A 22,878-nucleotide genomic window follows, 5' to 3' on the forward strand; every position below is an offset into this window, starting at 1 on the left:
TTAAAACAAACGAGATAGACTTCCTAGATGCATCCTTCCCGGAATCGGCAATATGGTTTTTACAGAAAAGGTCTTATAAAATAATTATCTTGAGAATTTTCATGCATTTGACCATTTAACCATTTGGAACAATGCAAGCAGGTGATATATCGAAAGCCAAGTTATCAGGTAAGAATAATTACTGTTAGACTTTTACGGCATATAGTCAATGGATTGAAAAGGGTGTAGGGGGTCGCGTCTGAATCTTATTTAATCTATCACATATCGATCAAGCTGATTCTAAAACAAAGTTTACGATAGCTTTTGGTGACAAATTACTAACACCTTTATTCTTTAACATGCTTAATATATACATGATATAGTAGTAATTTTGCATGACAGTAAATAGGATACAAGAATATAGTGATGTGTGTTAGATGCTGAATATTTGTTGCTAGAATCCTAATTGCCATTTATTGTTATTAAAATGCACTATTGCTGCTGTTGAATTGGTTCCGTTAATACCATTGTAAATTTCGGGAGATCGCTTAAGTTTGAAAAATATAGATACACAAGCTTGCGATTATTAACATTTTGCTATTTACAAAATTTAATGTAAACAAAACCACCTCTCATATCCTTTTTATTAAGTAATTGAACACTTAATGTAGAAAATGTGAACGAAATGAAAGCAAGTTAAACTTACAGTTTTCTTGAAACGCAGAATCCTTTACTTGCCATACACAAATTTAAAAACAGCATTAAATTTTATAATTACAGATCATGAAAAAAGTATGTATCATTAGTGTTGAGTCCCTGAAAGTCTGAAAGTAAATCTTTTCAAACACAACACCTTAGGAGAAATTTTACAGCATCATCATACGTTAATTTAACTGAACGTCATAAAAGATGTAAGTCAAGATATGAGGCAGAATTAAACGTATCTGTTAGATCCTTCGTTTCCAGTACGTTGGGATAGATGCGTTTCATTTCACATAGTCACCACACTTTGAATTATTTTGTAAATGTAATAACTGTTGTCTATAGATCTTGAAATTTAAAATAATATTTGTGTTTGTCACGGGGCTTCACAATTTCTATATTATTTTGAGTTTCCGCAAGTTTTGTAAGATATACAGTTTTAAAATACTTCATTGTTTTAATGTTTAAATGTCTTATATTTCAGAGATTCAAACTTCTTTTGAATGTCTGCAAAAGAATGTGGATAACAAAGTATCAGTCGAGGAGTGTGTTAGAGGCGGGAAACTTATTGGAATTCAAATGACAGTCAAAGAAGCACTAAAAATGATATCACAAATAAACACTGATGGTAAGATAATATAAAGAAAGGACATATGTATAGTTTTAAGGATGAAAGAAAAACGATGGAAGTTTCATAAATGTTCTAAAAGTTCACAGCTGTGAAAATTAATAAATCAATATCTGAAATAATGTTGATGCACCACTATCTACCGTTGGGGGGAGGCATCTAACATGCTTACTACTGCCACATTCTGTATGTGCCTGTCCAAAGTAAAGAGCCTGTAGTTTAATGTTTGTCATTGGTTCATGTCATTCGTATATGTTTTGCGTAAACTGTTTTGATATAAATTAGGCAGATACTTTCTCAATTTAATCGTTTCACATTTTTCAATTCGGAGCCTATTATAGCTAACTGTACATTATCATTTTTTTTGTGGACGGCCGCACGGTTGCCTATATTCGCTCATATTCACTTTGGTAGATAGTTGTCTCGTTTGTTATTATACCATATCTCCTTATTTTCATAATGCTGACAGGATACGGTAATCAAAGGTTATTTATAATAATATCATAATTCAATGACTGTCCTCTCCCTGGTTTGTATTCAAAAACCAAAAAATTTGGGAAGATATAAATAGTTTAGTTAGTCACTGTGAACCAGCTACTTTTCGCGACTTTCGCGGGTAAAAAAATTACCCAAATATAAATCGTCGCGAATATGTAAAACTTTGATCTTTCCTCCTGAAAATACATCATATAAATTTGAAAATCGCGGAACTTAGTAGCCGCGAATTGTAATAGTTAGGGTAAAACGTGAAATAAAGTGCTCGCGAAAATAAGTTGGTTTACAGTAATTAAGGTTTAATCACTGAACCAAAGCTGTCTTTATTTTACTAGCACATTGCCTCCTAATGGTAAAAGTGGGTTACCCTTTCAAAACAGTAAATAAAATCTACAAAAATCGTTGAATTTCTCTGAGATTGTTATTTCTCTAAAACAATCTGAATTATGGAAAAGGAAAATAGCTCATTATAACTTTCTGGCGTCCGAAGCGATTTTATTGATTAAACTTAATGAATGCCCAATCATAAACATTTGATAGCCAGGAATGTATAAATACGTAAAAATAATATATGCATTATACAATACTTTGTTCTTTATTTTGTATTTGTTGGCCCTTCATCGAGCGCGATTGGAGAGCGCTTCAGGCGTACGCAACATTAATCCTGTCTCTGACTATGATGTGTTTATTTTCATTTTCAGGTAAAGGTTTAATTACATATGAACAGTACGGACAATTAATGCATTCAAAGTTGAAGAAAACAGAAAAAGAAAAAGCAATGCAACTGGCCAACTTTAGGAAATACGATAAAGATGGCAATGGTTCTATAAGTTTCGACGAATTAAAACTGGTTCTTGGTCAGCAAGGATATGGTATGACAGAAAAAGCAATTTTAGAGCATTTCAATAATGCAGACACAGATGGTGACGGAGAAATCTCGTTCAATGGTATGTTTTATTCTCACTTACGGGCATTATGTTTTCTGGTCTGTGCGTACCCTCATCCGTTCGTTCGTCCGTTTGTTCGTCCGTCTGTCCCGCTTTAGGTTAAAGTTTTTGTTCCACGTAGTTTTTGATGAAGTAGAAGTCCAATCAATTTGAAACTTTGAACATATGTTTCCTATGATACGATCTTTCCTATTGTACTGCCAAATTAGAGTTTTTATCCCATATTCACAGTCCACTGAATATAGAAAATGATAGTGCGGATGGGGCGTCCGTGTACTGTGAACACCTTCTTGTTTAACTTAACTTAGATGAATAAAATGTATTTCTCCCTCTAGAGATTATTTTTATACAATGGTCAGCAAAGTGGTAAAGGTGTGAGGTAAATTGTCTCGCGAATAAAACTGGTAGTTTAGGATTCTGTGATTACACTAGTGTCGAATAACTGTTCCATGTTTACCGTTAAGATTACATGTAAACAGGAATGTTGTTGGACATAAAAAATAATAAATACTCCTCGACAGTTTTTTTCCTGAATAACGCATTAACTAGAAATAAAAAATATGCGGTATGTGTGCCAAGGAGCGATTTATCCATCCAAGTCTCCATTCCAGCAAAACGTTTATTTGTCCTCAAATGTGTTCTGTATCTCAGAAGTCTACTTGCAAGAATTTCAAAGACGTTAAACATGAAACTGAGATATTCAAACCTTGCTATTTTATAAAGTGAAACCAAATGTTATTAAACTATGTTATCATCTTGGTTTTACTAACTACATAATTCACACAACCTTGATTTGCACGTACAATTACAAAATACAACTAATGACTAGTCAGGGTAATAATCTCACATCATTACCTACTGACTCAAACAAGACATTTATCAAATATTAGTGACTTAAATATAGGCAACTTATACATAACTCCATGATAATAATTTGCAAAAACGAACTAAAAAATGTTTGAAATCAATAGCCATCATGTGTTGCCCGGGAAAAGATGACATATATATCATATTCATATATGGTAATGTTGTTGTTAAAATCTTATATTTTATTTTTCAGAATTTGTTAAATACTTTTGCGAAATATGATGTATTTGTATCCATTGGTTATTAAGACATATTGAGAAGAACCTGTAAATATAACAACTTTCATCAGCAAAAGGACAATATAGAGACAGCTTATTCTTTACATATATTCATTAAAATGGGATATGGTCAATTATTACCAATGTAATTTCAACTGATCGGGCGGAGCCTACGTTTTATTTTCCATAAGGACAGTCTATTTGAAGATGTGTGTGATAAGGATGATTGTCGTTATAATAATTACTGATTTCTAATCATCTATCAGTTTTGGCAAAAGAATTTACAAAAGAATGACTGGCCACTTTATTGATGAGTTTATCCTAAAACACCTATCTATATATGGATTGGTTTATTATGAGCGAACCGGTTCAACTCCGCCCAGTCAAGTGAAATACATCGACTAATACCCGTGTGTCAGTGTGACATCCAATGAAAAGATTAAAATTACTTTTCCGCTGTTATGTTTTGATTAACTTTCCTTAGCACATATAACAAATGTATAAATGTATGCATAGTCTGATATGAATAGATGGAAGAGAGGATAATGATTTTAAAAATGTTGATCTATCTTCACAAGTGTGTTATTTTCTGCCATGTTAATATATGTATCGTTTGTGACATCTTCATGCAATGTTATATATTTTGTCAATTTGTTTATAATGATTTCTTTAAAAGCATATAATATTTAATCGATTTAATCTGTATTACAAATAAAGCATGCCTTTTACGAATTAACGTATTTAATTAACAAAAAACGTAGCTTTGAATGGATTAGATATGTTAATGAGTAAGGCGTGTCTATATATGATTTGTAACATTAATGGGCTATGACGCATGTTAAAGGTTGAACCATAACCAATAAAACTTTTCTGCACATTTAGATACATCAATCGAATAGTGGCGTGAAGCTATATCTGATTTCAGAAAATTAATGAATTTGGATTTGATTGTCCGATAATGATACGTTTAAAACTCAAAGAATTGTTGCCGTTTAAATCATATTTGAAAGTCATTTATTTTTCTTCATAAAAATCTTGAAAACTTGAAAAACGGTGTGTGGTTGGGAGAGAAGGGGGGGCATCGGTTAATTAATTGCGTATTAAATGCATATAATGTACAGTAGTTGTCGTTTGTTTATGTAATATATACGTGTTTCTCGTTTCTCGTTTTGTTTATATAGATTAGACCGTTGGTTTTCCCGTTTGAATGGTTTTACACTAGTAATTTTGGGGCCCTTTATAGCTTGTTGTTCGGTGTGAGCCAAGGCTCCGTGTTGAAGGCCGTACTTTAACCTATAGTGGTTTAATTTTTAAATTGTTATTTGGATGGAGAGTTGTCTCATTGGCACTCACACCACATCTTCCTATATCTATATAAGGTCCATGGACAAATGTTTGAAATTTGTTCACTACAAGAAAATAATTGAACTTTATGTGTGGGGGTATGTTTTCTATTCTTCTAAAAAGATATTCTGATCCCCAATTTGATGAAAAGTTTTTCTTTTTCTGGTCAAGCAGATGACCAAAAAAAAAATTCTGAATAAAAATTTCCCCCATACCTTATATTGTTAAAGATTGAATAGCGTTGAAAAACAAAATAAGATTGATCGCGCTTTGTGCGAAAACAATTCCAGAATGAGACAGAAAAACAACAGCTCCCTTTAAGTTCAAATGGTTGCTCCCCAGTTACTACCCTAGTAGGCGGAGCTAGACGGTGCATTAACAACTTTTGAGATGGAAGTAAATGCACTGGTTTAAGCTCCTCCCATTCTTTGATTTTCAAACGAGAAGTTCTCTACAGCGGGATTGGAGAGTGAAATAACTAAAAAAATCTTCAGTTAACGCACTCTACTAAAAAAACGAGTTAACTCACCAGAAGATCAAAGGAAAATTTACCATTTATGTCACAATATCTAATATCGAATTTTGGTGATACAATAACATATCTTATCGATATAAATATTTTATTTACATTTTAAAGGGTTAGTTAATATAAGGCGACAATTGTTCAACGCTGTTCGAACCTGTAAATCGATTCGGAACAGGCAAACCAAACGGACACACATAAATTGAGAATCGCGCAAATTCGAGTTTCGATAATTAAAATGTAGTATTCATGTCAGATATGTCATTTTCTGACATTTCTTTTGGTCTAACAAGTAGTCGCAATATTGTTGTGTATTTGAATGTTTGGAAATGAGATTTTAAAATAGAGAATTATAAATACCCCGAAATAAGGTATTTTCACTTCAACTTCGTTGTACTGGTATATGCAGACTTTTGACACAAATACTTCAATGTATTGATTATTTGTTTGATTGATGGTTTAGAATTGATAGATTGGTTGATTGGTTTTTAATACCAATTTCAGTATTTTCCTACTAAGTTGCGTTTTAATTGGTGAAGGTAGCCACAATACTCACAGAGAACAACCAACCTTCTGTTGTTGACTTCGAACCCCACTTTTTTACTCTATTTGGTTATTTTGTTGCACGCAGACTTCATGTTAATATTTTCACCTGTATATAAAATATTTGCCAAATCCAACATTTCATGTCACTGTGTAAATAATAGAATGGCGAATATTTCGTCATCTTTATTTGAGTCATTCGTCATCGTTTTATACTCGTTCTAATCTTTATCCAGTGAAACTACTATATCAAGCTCTGATATATTTCCACCACAATACACAGTATAAAGAAAATTTCATAAAATGGTAACGAGGGTGTATTGGAAGCTGTACGAGATATCGTCATCAGCGTAGTACTGTAATTACAATGTGACACGGAATCATCTTATGTAAATGTAGCTTCACCTGACTGTAAATCTATTATAGTAAATGTAGGATGTCTCTATATATTCTTTATTGAAAGTAATGCAATAGCAACCCAACAAAAACAAAGAAAAAGAAAAATTAACGAATAGCAGAGAGCATACATAGAAAAAATTAATCAGATACACATTGACTATCTGAAATGATACATAGTTAATACAATGCCCTAGCTCAATATCAGAGATGTAGGTGTTCATATAATCAGGGCTCAGGAATATCCAAGACAAAAGCGTACCATTAAAAATGTCTTCAAGAAGATTTTACCATCCTTAGATAAATGGTACAATAAAACGTATCACACGAAGGAAAAAGAAAAAACACAAATAATCAAAACTCCAAAAGACTTCACAAGAAGAATGTATTCTACATACATCCATGACATCATAAACCCAGAGCAGAAATCTAATCATAAGAAATTTTGAAGCTTAAAAAAGAATAAAAGAAGCAAAAATGGAAGAGTTGTGCCTCTTAGAAACACAAATATTCAAGAAAAGGAATCGTAGCCAAGCATCAAACCACCGAACTGTCTGGATTACTACAATATTATGACAGTATTGGTGCATATCATCTATACTTATATCATCAAACACATAGAAAGTCACTCCATCTTGACTGATGCTCAACATGGTTGTAGAAAAATAACGGTCCAGTTCATAAATGTTCACGCTACCACCCACCCCCTTTTGCCACTTTTACGACCCTCGCGTAGTCTTAGGTTAACATTATATTGTAAAGATGCAACCTTAGTTCTAGGAAGACCTTTTTATGTACCTTGCTGCTCATAGTCAAAACTATTCAGAGGTTATACATGGTATGAGAATCGATTATAATTCAAGATTTAAATCTAAATAAAGATAATTTTAAATCTTATTTATTAAATACACGTTTAATTTTATTGTTTTATTATTTATCTGATCATTTGATTTATAACCGTCCGATTTTTGTGATGAAAGAAACAAAACAAAGGGAATATTAAATGGCGTTGGTTCAGTATTAAGTGATAAAATGAGAAGATTAAGAAATATAGTGTGTTAAATTACCACACGAGAGGATTTTAAATAAATAAAGTTCAAAAATAGGTCTGACAATTTAACAAGTTTGGTGCGTGATGATGTTTTAGACACACGTAGGTAGGTTATAATATTTTCTTCCCTTAAACAATAGAAAGATGGTTGTGTTTTTCAATATTTCAAGTTTAAAATTGTGTCTTAATATTTCTTTTTTAAAAATAAATAAATAACATTAGCAGTACCAAAAGTTACAGATTTCGACGATTAATGTCTCTTCAGTGATTCTCGAGAAGAACATATTTAAAATTCATAACCTAATAAAAAGTAAACCGTAAAGGGCTGACATAACGTAAATGGGCAGAAAATTGCAAGAATCCAGACAGTGATTCGGTTAAATGTTCTTCTAGTGTTTATCTAAAAGCCGAAAACAAGCATGAAAACGTCAAATAAACAAGAAATTAGAATTACAGAGAGTGCATATTGAATCAACAAGAAAGAGATGATCACAAAAACAGAGAAGCCAGGTAATATATTTCATTCAGAATATTAAAAATCAAAATAGAATAAAACAGCAAGCGGGAACATACCGATGACTCAGAAAAATAACCAAAAAACAAACCAATACAGAAAAAAAAAAAAAATTAAATCGATTGATATAATATCAAAATGCAGTCAATATATAATTAACCGATGTAAACAAAAAGCAAAAAATATAACAATGACGTACGGAATATATTGAATAATTATTTTTTAAAGAGGGTTTGGGAAAGTACATTCAAACTAATTCTTTAATAAAAGTAACTTGGAATTCAAACTAATCAAGCTAAAAACTAAAATTTTAAGAAGAAAACAAGCTGAAGCAAATTACCATTGCGGCTTGATAAACATTCTTACGAAGTAAAAAAAGGTCACAGAAATTAGAGAGAAAATAAACTTTATATTTTTATCAAATATTTAATCTTATCGAGATTAAATTTCAATTTTAGATAGACAAAAGATACCATGACAGATCAAGGAGAAATAAGTAAAGAACATCTCTCAGGTATTAATGTTTATACAACCGACCTTTATATATAAAAGGAGATTTGAAGATTACGCCAAGCAGACTAGCAAATGAACTTCGAGGTCAAAACATTTTTCTTTAAATATCCTGTACTAAGTCAGAAATAAGGCAGTTGCTATCCAATAGTTCGTCTCTATATTCTCTGGCGTATGTTGTTGTTGCTTTCTGGTGTTCCTGTTGTTCTTTTGTCTTCCTCTTATAATTAATGTATTTCCCTCCGCTTTGGTTTGTTATCAGGATTTGTTTTCTCTCAATCGATTTATGACTTGTGAACAGCGGTCTATCATTGTTGTCTGTATTTCTGAACATGACAAACATGTTTAAGCATTAGAAAAGCAAGCAAGTGCGTTGACGGTGTGTCTTAAAATATGATAATGTTCAAACTGTTACCTACAATTCAGATGATATCTGACAATACCTACACATTTTTATAGATAAAAATACTATCAAATTATAGTTTGAATTAAATGGTTTACATTAATCTGGTCAAAAAATCTTACTACTATTTTAGTATAACCTTTTTATCTTATATATCAACATATTAAATCATATGTACTTAGTTATTATCTTCCTTTGTGTATCAAGGTCGGGGTCGAAAGATTCCGACAAGACGGTTATTTTCTTATAATCTTAAAAAATTAACAAAATATTAAGACTAGAAATGTCTAGATATGGGGTTCGTGTTGCTGAGTAATTGGTTTTCTATGATGTGTTTTGAGTAATGTTTGTCTTTTTGTCGTTTTCATGTTTTGCACCATCAGTTTAATTTCAACAGTATGAATATTCCTTTAGTATCGTTCGTCTCTCTTATAGAAACCAAATGTGTAACCTTTCAATTTCTGTTAGATTATAAATGTAAACAGAAGATTCGTGTTAAGAACACAATCAAAATCTCTACCGACGATTTTCTCTTCGGAGATACAAAGATGACTTAATTCGGCAAAATGCTTCACTCATATCTAGTTGAAAGCTCATGTTATTATATTTGATAACTCTATATAAATATAGACCACTTAAAACTGATAATAATTATACTGCTCCACATATGGCTACAATCGTGTAGTTAAGGGACAAACCTCGAAATTAAAATAATAACATGTAATCGCAATTGATCTTCGTAATACTTGCAGGGTATAATTGTTTTTTTCCATTTTTCAGAAATCAAACGAACATTTGAATTATTAGATTTGAACAAAGATAATAAATTGTCTGCAAAAGAATTTGTAAAAGGTGGCCATTTTATAGGAGTTAATATGACACTACAACAGGCAGAGCAAATGATAAATGAAATTGATACAGATGGTAAGATATGTCGTATAATACTGCAAAATCCGTATATTGATCATGTCCGTTCCGTAACCATTATCTTTACTCCATCATTCATGAGGCACAGTAGCATAGGTGGCACGGTAGTATTTCCTGGTCCATAGGGGATAATGATAGCCTTTTTAGAATTTTCACCCATTTCTAACAGTGCGAAAAATTCTACATTCACAGTTAACTAATAAAAGTACTTTAATTCTACTATTAAGAAATTAATTTGAAAGTGAACCATAACCGTTTACTTTTTTTGCTATTTTTAAAAACCTACGGCAATTAGTGCTTTTGGGTCTTTTATCGTGCAGTGAATACAAAATTTAAAAAACAAATCCCCAAAAAATCCTTTTTATCTGTATGTAAAATTATTTCATGTTTTTCTTCACCAGATTCATCCCTCAGTTTGGGAAAGTATTTCAGTTGATACTGTATTTTTGTCCAATCACACTGTTCAGTTACATTGACTCAGGTCCAATCACACTGTTCAGTTACATTGACTTAGGTCCAATCACACTGTTCAGTTACATGGACTTAGGTCCAATCTAACTGTTCAGTTACATTGACTTAGGTCCAATCACACTGTTAAATTTAATGTATGCCTTTTTGTGATTCTTCGTTACATTTGTTGTTTTATAGTGATATTAAGATGATAACACAATAATGACTGCTGTACCCCTATTTTTGACATTTTTACTCTTTGAGTATGTTTGTTATGTTCATACATCGTTGACAATGTAATGGAATTTGATGCGACTGTCATACAAGTGAGAGGTTTAGCTAGCTATAAAACCAGGTTCAATCCACCATTTTCTATATTAGAAAATGCCTGTACCAAGTCAGGAATATGACAGTTGTTATCCATTCGTTTGATGTGTTTGGACTTTTGATTTTGCCTTTTGATTTTGGATTTTCCTTTTTGAATTTTCCTCGGAGTTTGGTATTTTTGTGTTTTTACTTTTACATTGACTTAAGTCCAATCACACTGTTCAGTTACATTGACTTAGGTCCAATCACACTGTTCAGTTACATTGACTCAGGTCCAATCACACTGTTCAGTTACATTGACTCAGGTCCAATCACACTGTTCAGTTACATTGACTCAGGTCCAATCACACTGTGCAGTTACATTGACTTAGGTCCAATCACACTGTTCAGTTGCATTGACTCAGGTCCAATCACACTGTTCAGTTACATTGACTTAGGTCCAATCACACTGTTCAGTTACATTGACTTAGGTCCAATCACACTGTTCAGTTACATTGACTCAGGTCCAATCACACTGTTCAGTTACATTGACTCAGGTCCAATCACACTGTTCAGTTACATTGACTCAGGTCCAATCACACTGTTCAGTTACAATGACTCAGGTCCAATCACACTGTTCAGTTACATTGACTCAGGTCCAATCACACTGTTCAGTTACATTGACTCAGGTCCAATCACACTGTTCAGTTACATTGACTTAGGTCCAATCACACTGTTCAGTTACATTGACTTAGGTCCAATCACACTGTTCAGTTACATTGACTTAGGTAGGGTACACAAAAGAGCAACCTAAATTCTGGAATGCAAATACTACCGTGCCACCTATAAGCTGGTTCTCGGCTGACTTCTACACTTGTTCATTTGAGTGTAGCGTAATACAATCGGATACCCGTTTAACAGTAGTATTAACATTACATAATGCATGTTGCTTTTTTGTTTATTATTACGTCAATGTTTCTGAGCACTGTTATTTGGGGAAAAAAATACAGTATCTACTGAAGCTGAGTGATGATGAATCCGGTTTAGAAAATATCTTCAATAATTTTACATAAAGGTGAAAAATCCTTTTTGAGAACTTTTTAAATTGTGTATTCAATGCATGATAAAGGACATAACAGCACTAGCGGCTTTGGGTTAATAAAGATAACAGAAAAGGCTGTTTCTGTCAGAAGGTGTGATTTTACTTGTCATTTTTGTATTTACATATCAGTGGTAAACGTGTAATGATGGTTTTCATGGCCTATAAAATAAGAGGTTTTGATACCAAACACACAAGAGAATCGCACGGACTTAAGATTGTGTCACAGTAAGCCCTGTAAACGGTGTGTCACTCAAATTCATTCTGCGCAAGTGTCTCTGGTTTTATCAGAGTCACCTGCTATTCTGAATCAAAACCAAAAAGTAATCTATTTTTTTTAGTATTTTTAATCCAATTTAAAGGAACACGTTGTTGTATTTTAAATATATTCTTATAATTTTTAGGAAATGGTTATATCGAATATGATGAATATAAAAGCATTATGTCTGAACAATTAAAAGAAATGGACAGACGTATTGATAAAAAGAAGGCAATTTATATGAAAAATTTCAAAAAGTATGACACAGACAACAATGGGGAGGTAGATTTAGGTGAATTGAAGAAAGTTATGTCTGGGTGTAAAATGACAGAAGAAGAAATAGAAAAACAATTCAATGAGGCAGATGTTAATGGTGATGGCAAAATATCATATAGTGGTAAGTTGTTTTATTGGGTTATAGTGTCCTGGTAAATGTTTCTTAATATAAATGTTTGTTTTTATACATTGCAGTTATTAATATACCAACACAACGGTAACTGATGTTCCCTTATTTTGACATTTTACCTATTATGTCTTGTTTTGTTCACACAACGTTGGCAAAATAATGGAATTTTATACGACTGTCATACACGTGACAGGTTTAGCTAGCTACATAATGTATAAAACCAGGTTAAATCCACCATTTTCTACATAATAAAAGTCAGGAATATGACAGTTGTTGTTGATTTAAATTTTGTATTTGCGTCAGACGCGCGTTTTGTCTACAAAAGACTCATCAGAGACGCTCGAATTTGAACGATCACTGTCATTCAACACAACTTTTCAAACGAAATATTTTTGTAAAAGGAAAGATAACTCATTCTTTATTGTTTATTTGTATGTACAAATGTATATCAAATATCCGCTTGAGTATCAGTAAAGGACTAAATATGCTATGGTCCAGCAAATTATCAGTGAAGATATTTCATCAACCAAACCCTTCGATATTTTATGAGACGGTAGTTCTGACTGAATAGAAGCACACAGCCTTCATTGAAAACGCCCAAATCAACAAGCATCAGAAATTCTGCGACCCTCTGCCAACGTTTCGTGTCCTGAATGTGGCGACGCTACCATGAAACATGTTACTGTTAAAAACAGTTTGAAACAAAATTAACGTTTCATTACTTACATTTGATTAACTAAACAGTCGATTTATTTGCAGTATTTTCAATCAATTTATTTTAGATTTGTTCTTGTCCTAAATATGCATGAAATATTTGCAACTGAATGTAAGGTAATAAGCCACACTCAATCAACCAAAATACCTATAGTTATGTGTATATTGCGATTTTGTTAATTCGCTCTTCCTTTTTTTTCAGAATTTGTTAAATATTTCTGCGAGGTTTAAGCGATTGTAGAGCAATTGGTTATGATGATGATTGTGTTACAAAGTATTGTATTTTTAATGAACTTCATTGACAAAGACCATTTGACTTGCATAGCATTTTGTGGACTACGTGTATATATTAGAAAATCTTAAAATCAATATAAACATTTCATATACATATACATATATTATAATCAATGATGTCAATGTATATTCATATACATATACATATATTATAATCAATAATGTCAATAAAACTTTCTATTTAATTGTAACTTTTATCTGGTTATTCCGTTCTTAATTAAAATACAATTGAAAGTTTTGCATGATAAAAATCTATCTGATAAAACATCTAAATCTAATTATTGTTTACATTAACGTATTTGTATAGTATGATGATAAAAGAGTGGAGCAGGAATTTATCCCCCTTTAATGTGCCATCTCGGATTTTGATGTTCAATCTTTTACCTTTTATATATATATATATTGTTAAGTGGACATTCTATATGTTGGTTGATTAGATTATTAAAAATCTCCCATGCTAAATAATCAAATAAATAAAGGTTTATAACATAAACGGTGCTAACAATGAAATCCACCATATTCATACATACATTTTTAATATATTTATTACACATTGTAAAACAAATAGAAATATGTGCTTCTAGCCGTAGCAATAATGTTCCTAATTTTTAAAAGTACTATGCTCCTCAGGAAGTAAATTACTGATCACAGAAAGTTTTCACAAATTCTGAAAAATAACAAAACAAAATAAAAAGAAAGTTCTTACACATCTAAGCTTAGTCAGTTCATTTTGATATTCAACATCACGCGACAAATATTACAATGTAACATGTTTATGAGACACGAATATGCACCATATTTTGAACTAGACCGAGGCACCGAGTCGCATTTTTAACATGCTATTTCACACTACAATTTAACAGTCTATCAGAAGTCACCCTGCCTAAAAGCATTAGTCTGTTAACGACCAAATCAGTTCGTAATCCTTAACGTTGCGTATTAAGGATAGACGCAGAAAATACCAAATCATAAGGCTATGGTTTGAACTACCCGAGGATCGACCTCGCGACCTTTAAAATTTTAAGTGAGCACGCCATCGAGACCATATAAATACATGTACATAGTCGACGGTCTTCTTAAATATATAAGAAAGAGCAGGCTGTGTGATAATGCAGGCGTTTGATGAAACAAGAATCGGACAAAAAATGATCACCTTCAACCATCACATGTTCTTGTTTCAATTCAAAATTGTTTTTATCGTATACAATCTTTTTTTTACAGGATTAAGTATTGTTCACCACTTTTTTTACATGTCTCGATTTCTTGTTTACTGTGGATTCATTTATTTTCATGGGTACCAATTTTCGTGGTTTGAGAAAAACTTACATATTCGTGGATATTTAATTTCGTGGTTTTGGCAAAGTCTACACTCATTCCTTTACAATATTTGTATTTCGTTGAACATTTGAATTCGTGGTTCTCCTGTACCCACGAAATCCACAAAAATTGGTATCCAACGAATATTAATGAATCCACAGTAATTGTGTCGTTTGGTTGCTGTCTTATTGGTGTATATCCCTGATCTCTTGTTATTGATATAACAAGTCAATAAATCACTGTATATAAGTATAATTGATTTTTGTTTGTTCTAACACACAACTTGAATGTATTAGCTAAGTGGTAACTATTTAAAAAGTTATAAATCTCCTCGTATGTAATTTGTGTGTTATATAAAGAAGCCCAGTCAAACATAAACCGATAATAGTCTAAGTTGTCAAAGAAGGTTTGATCTCCAACCGGGTCAATTTAAAGACTTAAAATAGATCTATTTGATTTTCACCGCCCAACACGCAGCACTATGAAGTTAGACCATGATGATATACATCTCGGTTTAATACAAGCAGTAATATATTAAAATACACTGTATCATGTATTCTTGTTGTCATTCTGAATATGAATGTAATATTTGCAGCTGGACCTTTACTCACAAATTAATCAAATAACCAGATATAATATTTTGAAGCAAGGTTCAACTGATAAAGTCTCATATATTCCTTACCATGGCATTTTATAGCCGACTGTATGGCATCTATTTTTTCATTGTTGAAGGCTGTATGTTTGCCTATATAACTTTGATGGATAGTTGACTCATTGGCAATTGGACCACATTTCTTCTGTTTTTATATCAGGTAATGTTTACATTTTTTAGTGATGATTTTAATAAATCATTTCAATGGTTTCATTTACTTTGCTTCTTACAATTTTATCGTAGTGGTTGGAGCTGGTAGAAAAATGACACTGGCGGAAGTGTTTTCATATAAATTCTAACGATTTTTCAGATAGTGTTACTTCAAAACAAGGCAAAACCATCCTAGAACTTTGAAAAATGATCTCATCCATAATGTAGATAAAACTGGTGCATTTTCAAGAAATGTAATTATATTAAAAGTTATATTTAATATAAAAAAGAAGATGTGGTATGATTGCCAGTGAGACAACTGTCCACAAGAGACCAAAATGAGACAGACATTAACAACGATAGTTCATCGTGATCTGCTTCAGATTTCGCCTGTAAAGGCCGTATATACATGTACGAAGTCGTCTAGCTACATGAGTTCTCGATTTGAGATGTCTGATCACCGAAACTTTGCGAAGGACCAACACAATTTGATAAAAATTAGCAACAGAAATAATAGTGAATTTCTTCAAGGAATATCAGTGGAAACGTTTTCAAGAACTCTTCTGTGTTTGTTAATATAAAGTTATCTCAAGGACTCCACAGCCCCTGTTATTTGTTTAAGAATTTATGTGTTAAAATATTTAATAACTCAGACACAACCTTGAAAATGCTTTGAACCCTTGCATCAAATATAAATAAACGATGTCACTTCAAAAGCATAGAACATATTTATTATTTATGGCAAAGGGTTGAAATAAACATTCATTTTTTTACACAAATAAGGCCGTTAGTTTTCTCGTTTGGATTGTTTTACATTGTCTTATCGGGGCCTACTATAGCTGACTATGCGGTATAGGCTTTGCTCATTGTTGAAGGCCGTACGGTGACCTGTAGTTGTTAATGTCTGTGCCATTTCTGTCTTTTGTGGATAGTTGTCTCATTGGCAATCACAGCACATCTTCTTTTTTATATTATAGATTTTACCTTATCAGTAATGTGATCCTGTATTTGAAAAGACACGCATGGTTGCCCTTGGAAAGATATATTTGACTCAAAGAGGCTGAGTCTAATTCTAGTGCCAATCTGACCTCCAATGAATTTACCTAGGTACAGATGAAATATAATTTTCTTTTTTTAAAACGATCAAGCAGAGCCTACCAAAAATGTAACCTGAGTGTATATTTGTATTTTTGGGGGAAATATACCAAACTACACAATGAATGTAGCAATACCTTTGTATTCAACTCGTCCATTTCCGTCTTCATCCGCTTCAAGAAATAGGTCGTCTAAGTATGCTAAATCTTCATCATTCCATTTTGCTCCTTTCCGTTTCAAGACAGCTTTAAGTTCTTCTTTGTCTATAAATCCACTATTGTCTTTATCAAACTTTTTAAAAGCTTGTGTGAATAATTGTTCTTCGTATGTTTGTTTCTTGATTTGAACTGATAAGGCTTTTAGATACTCCTCCCAAGAAACCAGTCCATCTCCTATTAAAAAAAATAAGTGTTAATATGTAGACAAAATTCGAAACGGTATCTAGAAGTACAACTGTTACAGTATTTTATTAAAAACGAAGTGTTATGCATTCTAATAGGGTGCATTTATTTTTGAAAGAAAAAATGTCAGATTTATTTGTTTATTTTGCCGCGCGAATGATTCAATTTGTTTAAAATACCACTGTTGCCAAGAATACTTTTAGTGTGAACTGGATTTCGCTTGTATTCTATGCTTCGTTCAAAGTGAATAGTCAGCTTACTTTGGATATGGAATTTATATTATAGTCAATTATATGAGGGTGGTAAAGGGTTATTTTCGTGCAACATGTTTTGTCATTTTTAAATTAAGTCAATTAAATAAAAAAAATATGATTACTAAAATATTGTGTGTACATTATATGGTCATCAGATTTTTTTTGCATGGAAATAACTATCCTTGGACGTATTCCTGTGGGTAACGCCCGTGTCCTGTCAACTCGGGGACATTACTTTTAAACATCACTGGTATGTTTGTGTCAACCAGATCAAAAACATGCGTTGCTTGTATACATGTATATATATTTAGATCGCATAACAGAATATAAATAATGTTGTATAAGAATGCTGAAAAGGTTCTTTTTGTAAAACTCTTACAAAGTTGACGCATTAATAATTTGAAGATCATGTAGACTAAGTGTGGGATGTATAATTGATAAAGATGTCTAGTCGGAAAGAGCTTACCATCTAGGTCCAGCTCGCTCATTATATCCTCTGCCTCGACTTCGGTTGGATTGACTTTTAACAAATGTATGCCTTTTATGATTTCTGTTTTCGATAATCGTCCATCGTGATTTATGTCGAGCAGATTAAAAGTTCTACGAATTTCTGAAAGCAGATAACACAGTAAGATTCAACAAGTTACTACTCTATGATGAATATTATTCACATTTTAAGCTTTTATTAATAATTTTTTGCAACTCCACAAACTGTTTCCTAGCGATACACATTTTTGACAATTGACCATATATATCAACTTGCACCTCTGAGTTCAAATAGCTTTTGGAAAATCTTAAAAATTGAATTTAAATTTTGAATAGTGATGTCCCAATTGTTAAACACTTTATTAAACAAGAGGCTCTCAAGAGCCTGAATCGCTCACCTTAATTGTTTTGGTTAAATCTCTCATCAATGATTATTTTGACTTTTCAATTTATTTAAATGTTCTTTGAATCGTCCTATTTTCTTCAAAAGCAAAAAAAAAATCGTTTTCTCATATGTTCTATTTTAGCCATAGGAGCTATGTTTCTTGGCATACAAGGAAATGAAATATAAAATGTATACTAGATACTCTGAAACTCATTTAGCCCAAGTTTGGCTGAAATTGATACAGCAGTTTCAAAGGAGAAGATTTTTTAAAGTAAGTCAACATGATGAACAAATTGTGAAAAAAGTCCTTAAAGGGCAATTACTCCTTAAGGGGTCAATTGACAATTTTGGTCAAATTGACTTATTTGTAGATCTTACTTTTTTAAAATTTTTGCTATTAACAGTTTATCTGTATCTATAATAATATTCAAGATTATAACCAAAAACTGCAAAATTTCTTTAAAATCATCAATTCAGGGGCATTATACCTGAAAAACCAGTTACCCAATTCGGCTGAAAATTTCAGGACAGGTAGACCTAATAAATACTTTAACTTCTGTTCTTATTTGCTCTAAATGCTGGATTTTTTGAGATATAAGCTAAAAAATGCGTTTTACCCTGTGTTCTATTTTTAGCAAATTAGCAAATATGATGAACAAATGTGAACTAGAGGCTCTAAAGAGCCTGTGTCGCTCACCTTGGTATATGTGAATCAAACAAAGGAAGCAGACAGTTCATGACAAAATTGTGTTTAGGTGATTGTGATGTGTTTGTACATCTTACTTTACTGAACATTCTTGCTGCTTACATTTATCTCTATCTATAATGAACTTGTCCGTGTAGTTTCAGTGGAAAATGTTAGTAAAAATTTATAAATTTTATGAAAATTGTTAAAATTTGATTATATCGGACAATAACTTCTTAGGGGATCAATTCACCATTTTGGTCATTTGACTTATTTTTGAGTCTTGAATTGCTGTACATTATTGCTGTTTACAGTTTATCTCTATCTATAATAATATTCAAGATAATAACCCAAAACAGCAAAATCTCCTTAAAATTACCAATTTAGGGGCAGCAACCTAACAACGAGTTGTCCGATCCATCTAAAAATTTCAGGGCAGATAGATCTTGACCAGATGAAAAATTTTACCCCCTGTCAGATTTGCTCTAAATGCTTTGGTTTTTGAGTTATAAGCCAAAAACTGCATTTTACCCCTATGTTCTATTTTTAGCTATGGCGGCAATCTTGGTTGGTTGGCCGGATAGAAAAACAAAAATTTTAATCTAGATACATCAATGATGATTGTGGCCGAGATTGGATTAATTTGGCCCAGTAGTTTCAGAGGAGAAGATTTTTGTAAAAGTTAACTAAGATTTACGAAAAATTGTTAAAAATTGACTATAAAGGGCAATAACTCCTAAAGGGGTCAACTGACCATTTTGGTCATGTTGACTTATTTGTAAATCTTACTTTGCTGAACATTATTGCTGTTTACAGTTTATCTCCATCTATAATAATACTCAAGATAATAACCAAAAACAGTAAAATTTCCTTAAAATTACCAATTTAGGGGCAGCAACCCAACAATGGGTTGTCTGATTCATCTGAAAATTTCAGGGCAGATAGATCTTGACCTTATAAACAATTTTACCCCATGTCAGATTTGCTCTAAATGCTTTTGTTTTTGAGTTATAAGCCAAAAACTGCATTTTACCCCTATGTTCTATTTTTAGCCATGGCGACCATCTTGCTTGGTTGGCCGGATAAAAAAACACAAATTTTAAACTAGATACATCAATGATGATTGTGGCCAAGTTTGGTTTAATTTGGCCCAGTAGTTTCAGAGGAGAAGATTTTTGTAAAAGTTAACGCCGGACGACGGACGACGACGGACGACGACGGACGACGGACGCCAAGTGATGAGAAAAGCTCACTTGGCCCTTCTGGCCCGGTAAGCTAAAAACACAAAGTCATTTTACAAAAATGCGGATGTAGCTTGCCTGAGCTGTGGTAAACATTTTGCCGGACATGCTCTAGTTGGTTTCTGTGATTAAGATGCTACCGAGGGGGACAAATTGTTGAATATAACCTACGCTGATTCAGTGAGTAAGAAGTTCCAGATGTGAACAATTTGGTGGAGATGACCGTTGCTGCTTCTGTTAGTAAGCGCGATCTTTCGAGGTGAACAATTCGGCGAAGATGATTTGAGCTTCTTTTGTGAGTAAGATGTTGCCGAGGTGACAATTTGACGGAGATAACATTTATAGCGTCATCAGAGAATAAAGAGATGTCGAGATGAATATTTTGGCAGAGACAACCTTTTTTTAGCGGCTTCTGTATGTTAGAAATGGCCGCGTTAAACGATTTGACGGAGATAACATTGGAGGCTTCTGTGAATGAAAAATGAAGAAGATGCCGAGGTGAACCTTTTGGCAGAGATAACTTCAGTTGCTTCTACGAGTAAGAAATGACTAAGGGGAACAATTAAGCGCAGATGGCCAAGCTTTTATTATTAGCAAATGTTGTTAACATCATTTTCCTCCACTAATCTTATGGAGAATCTGTTCATTGCTATATTTAGTACGGTAAGACATACCTTCCATTTCCTCTTTACTCATATCATCCGCCATCTTTCTTTGTTATATCAGGTATATGTTTCTCGTTTGTAAGCTAATAAAAATAACAAGTTTCATAGTCTTTTTAGTTGGACTTACAATCTTAGATAATATTTGAATTTGTATTTCAATGCTGTGACTGTGTCGTAATATTGAATTTTTCACATTGTCTCTGAAACCAATTTACGTAAACAAAAATGTTATAACACATACATTGTATTAAGTTTTTTTAAACTTAAATTTCTGCCTGAGGTTTTCTCCTTTGTGTCCTTTTTTTCTTGGGACTTTACAATATCATTGGCACATGTACATGTATACATGAATCAAGTCAAATAATGTAATCAAGCGCCAACTTGAATATATTTGACTTAAATGGATATTTTTTCTTTATTCCATATGGTATATTCTGGAGAAAATATATTATAGGTTTTGTAAACAGAAGGGAAAAAACGGTTAAATGACAATAAATCGGAATGGATATGTTGGTAACATAGATTTTACATATTTATGTGACAAATGTTTTTGATCATATGGGAATACTTTCCGAACCTTAATGCAGGAACATGCATGATCTGCGAGTACTCTCAGATCTGTTCCTAGTGTCTTTTTTGTTGTCGGTATGTACAGTCAAGCACCTGGCCAAGTCCACTTGTATTTTTGTCCATCTGATGAGTTAAGCCTTTTTCAACTGATTTATAGTTCGTTCTTATGTTGTTCTATTATACCACTGTCCCAGGTTAGGGGAAGGTTGTGATCCCGCTAACATGTTTAACCCCGCCACATTATTTATGTATGTGCCGGTCCCAAGTCAGGAGCCTGTAATTCGATCAGTGGTTGTCGTTTGTTTATGTGTTACATATTTGTTTTTCGTTCATTTTTTTACATAAATAAGGCCGTTAGTTTTCTCGTTTGAATTGTTTTACATTGTCTTATCGGGGCCTTTTATAGCTGACTATGCTGTATGGGCTTTGTTCATTGTTGAAGGCCGTACGGTGACCTATAGTTGTTAATGTCTGTGTCATTTTGGTCTTTTGTTGATAGTTGTCTCATTGGCAATCATACCACATCTTCTTTTTTATATATTTGCACCCTGGTCAAACGTCTTTTTCGAGTCCGAATAATTTCACAGCAAGCAAAAAGCCAGAACCCCAGTCTATCGCACCGAGTTGAACATTAATTTGCTTGTTTGAATATGTTTATCAACTATACAACTATATTGTCTTGTTTATTTTCTTACGATACACTATAATGATAATACTAATTATACCAATATTAAATACAGTACCTTACCTTTCAATCCATCTTTGTAATGGGAACTACCATGGCAAATAATTCAATTTGTTTATGTATCACACTTGACTTTGATATATACATTGGAATTTATAAAACAAAATCTCGATACTTACATTACAAATATTTCAGTCTGTCGAGATTAAGCAAATAATCTTATTCAATAGAGTGTGAAGTTTAGTGTAAGGACTTTGAATCAATAATTCACTTTAAATTTTTCATAATCCCGATGATATACTTTGACTTGTGACAAACGAAGGCTAAGAATTGCTAATGATATTGCGCTACTTACGGTCGTTTTAGTAAAGCAGACTAAAACAGTGAAAAATAAAATTACCTTCAACATACGCTGCAAAGTATTTTCCAAATTTCTTTTAAATGTTGTATTCGTCACGTGTTGTTAGCAGCCTTTGTCGTTCAATTCGAATATATTACTGATGTATAATTAGAAAAAAAATGGGAAAAATCACTGCTATCCTGCCAGGTATTAATTGAGATCCTATTAAAGCTTCTAGGATGATAATATATCATTGACTTCACGGACAAAAAAGGGGGAGGGGTCTTATACAAAATTATACACAGACGTGCAGCAGGTAATAGGCCTTTTTTCGAATTTCAGATATATTTTTATATGGGGTGCAAGTTCGGGGAGGT

The 22,878-nt window shown here is 32.5% G+C and overlaps 3 protein-coding genes across 6 annotated transcripts; 2 read left to right on the top strand and 1 right to left on the bottom strand.

The window, feature by feature from the left end:
* Nucleotides 1-22: 22 nt before the first annotated feature.
* On the top strand, nt 23-4,649 carry LOC134690482 (calmodulin-like). Of its 2 annotated transcripts, none has more exons than XM_063550453.1 (4): nt 23-168; nt 1,166-1,309; nt 2,506-2,751; nt 3,812-4,647. In XM_063550453.1, exons 1-4 carry the CDS (start codon nt 132-134, stop codon nt 3,838-3,840), a joined length of 456 nt encoding a protein of 151 aa, XP_063406523.1. In that variant the 5' UTR covers nt 23-131; the 3' UTR covers nt 3,841-4,647. The 2 variants fall into 2 exon arrangements, with proteins under 2 accessions (XP_063406523.1, XP_063406524.1); XM_063550454.1 differs by having other exon boundaries at nt 36-141; nt 3,812-4,649.
* A 2,991-nt stretch (nt 4,650-7,640) lies between these two features.
* Nucleotides 7,641-13,636, top strand: LOC134690483 (uncharacterized). 2 transcript variants are annotated; one of them, XM_063550455.1, is made up of 5 exons: nt 7,641-7,799; nt 8,666-8,721; nt 9,901-10,044; nt 12,307-12,558; nt 13,484-13,635. In XM_063550455.1, the coding sequence occupies exons 2-5, from the start codon at nt 8,682-8,684 to the stop codon at nt 13,510-13,512; spliced, it is 465 nt and encodes a 154-aa protein (XP_063406525.1). In that variant the 5' UTR covers nt 7,641-7,799; nt 8,666-8,681; the 3' UTR covers nt 13,513-13,635. The 2 variants fall into 2 exon arrangements, with proteins under 2 accessions (XP_063406525.1, XP_063406526.1); XM_063550456.1 differs by having other exon boundaries at nt 7,706-7,795; nt 13,484-13,636.
* Nucleotides 13,637-13,784: 148 nt separating this feature from the next.
* On the bottom strand, nt 13,785-22,430 carry LOC134690486 (uncharacterized). 2 transcript variants are annotated; one of them, XM_063550460.1, is made up of 5 exons: nt 22,341-22,430; nt 20,916-20,989; nt 17,911-18,054; nt 16,927-17,181; nt 13,785-14,242 (listed from the first exon to the last, which is right to left on the bottom strand). In XM_063550460.1, the coding sequence occupies exons 2-5, from the start codon at nt 20,947-20,949 to the stop codon at nt 14,214-14,216; spliced, it is 462 nt and encodes a 153-aa protein (XP_063406530.1). In that variant the 5' UTR covers nt 20,950-20,989; nt 22,341-22,430; the 3' UTR covers nt 13,785-14,213. The 2 variants fall into 2 exon arrangements, with proteins under 2 accessions (XP_063406530.1, XP_063406529.1); XM_063550459.1 differs by having other exon boundaries at nt 13,786-14,242; nt 22,225-22,347.
* Between the last annotated feature and the right edge of the window lie 448 nt (nt 22,431-22,878).

This window comes from Mytilus trossulus, chromosome 11 (assembly GCF_036588685.1).
Source record: "Mytilus trossulus isolate FHL-02 chromosome 11, PNRI_Mtr1.1.1.hap1, whole genome shotgun sequence".
Taxonomy (NCBI): domain Eukaryota; kingdom Metazoa; phylum Mollusca; class Bivalvia; order Mytilida; family Mytilidae; genus Mytilus; species Mytilus trossulus.

What these genes read in the sequence shown, in the direction of transcription:
- LOC134690482 (XM_063550453.1), top strand. Translation starts at nt 132, where the DNA reads ATGCAAGCAGGTGATATATCGAAAGCCAAGTTATCAG. An exon ending in ATCACAAATAAACACTGATG is followed by an intron (nt 1,310 to 2,505) that starts GTAAGATAATAT and finishes TTTCATTTTCAG; the next exon opens with GTAAAGGTTTAATTACATAT. An exon ending in CGGAGAAATCTCGTTCAATG is followed by an intron (nt 2,752 to 3,811) that starts GTATGTTTTATT and finishes TTTATTTTTCAG; the next exon opens with AATTTGTTAAATACTTTTGC.
- LOC134690483 (XM_063550455.1), top strand. Translation starts at nt 8,682, where the DNA reads ATGACAGATCAAGGAGAAATAAGTAAAGAACATCTCTCAG. An exon ending in AAATGAAATTGATACAGATG is followed by an intron (nt 10,045 to 12,306) that starts GTAAGATATGTC and finishes TATAATTTTTAG; the next exon opens with GAAATGGTTATATCGAATAT. An exon ending in TGGCAAAATATCATATAGTG is followed by an intron (nt 12,559 to 13,483) that starts GTAAGTTGTTTT and finishes CTTTTTTTTCAG; the next exon opens with AATTTGTTAAATATTTCTGC.
- LOC134690486 (XM_063550460.1), bottom strand. Translation starts at nt 20,949, where the DNA reads ATGGCGGATGATATGAGTAAAGAGGAAATGGAAG. An exon ending in GAGTAAAGAGGAAATGGAAG is followed by an intron (nt 18,055 to 20,915) that starts GTATGTCTTACC and finishes ATCTGCTTTCAG; the next exon opens with AAATTCGTAGAACTTTTAAT. An exon ending in GAGCGAGCTGGACCTAGATG is followed by an intron (nt 17,182 to 17,910) that starts GTAAGCTCTTTC and finishes TTTTTTTAATAG; the next exon opens with GAGATGGACTGGTTTCTTGG.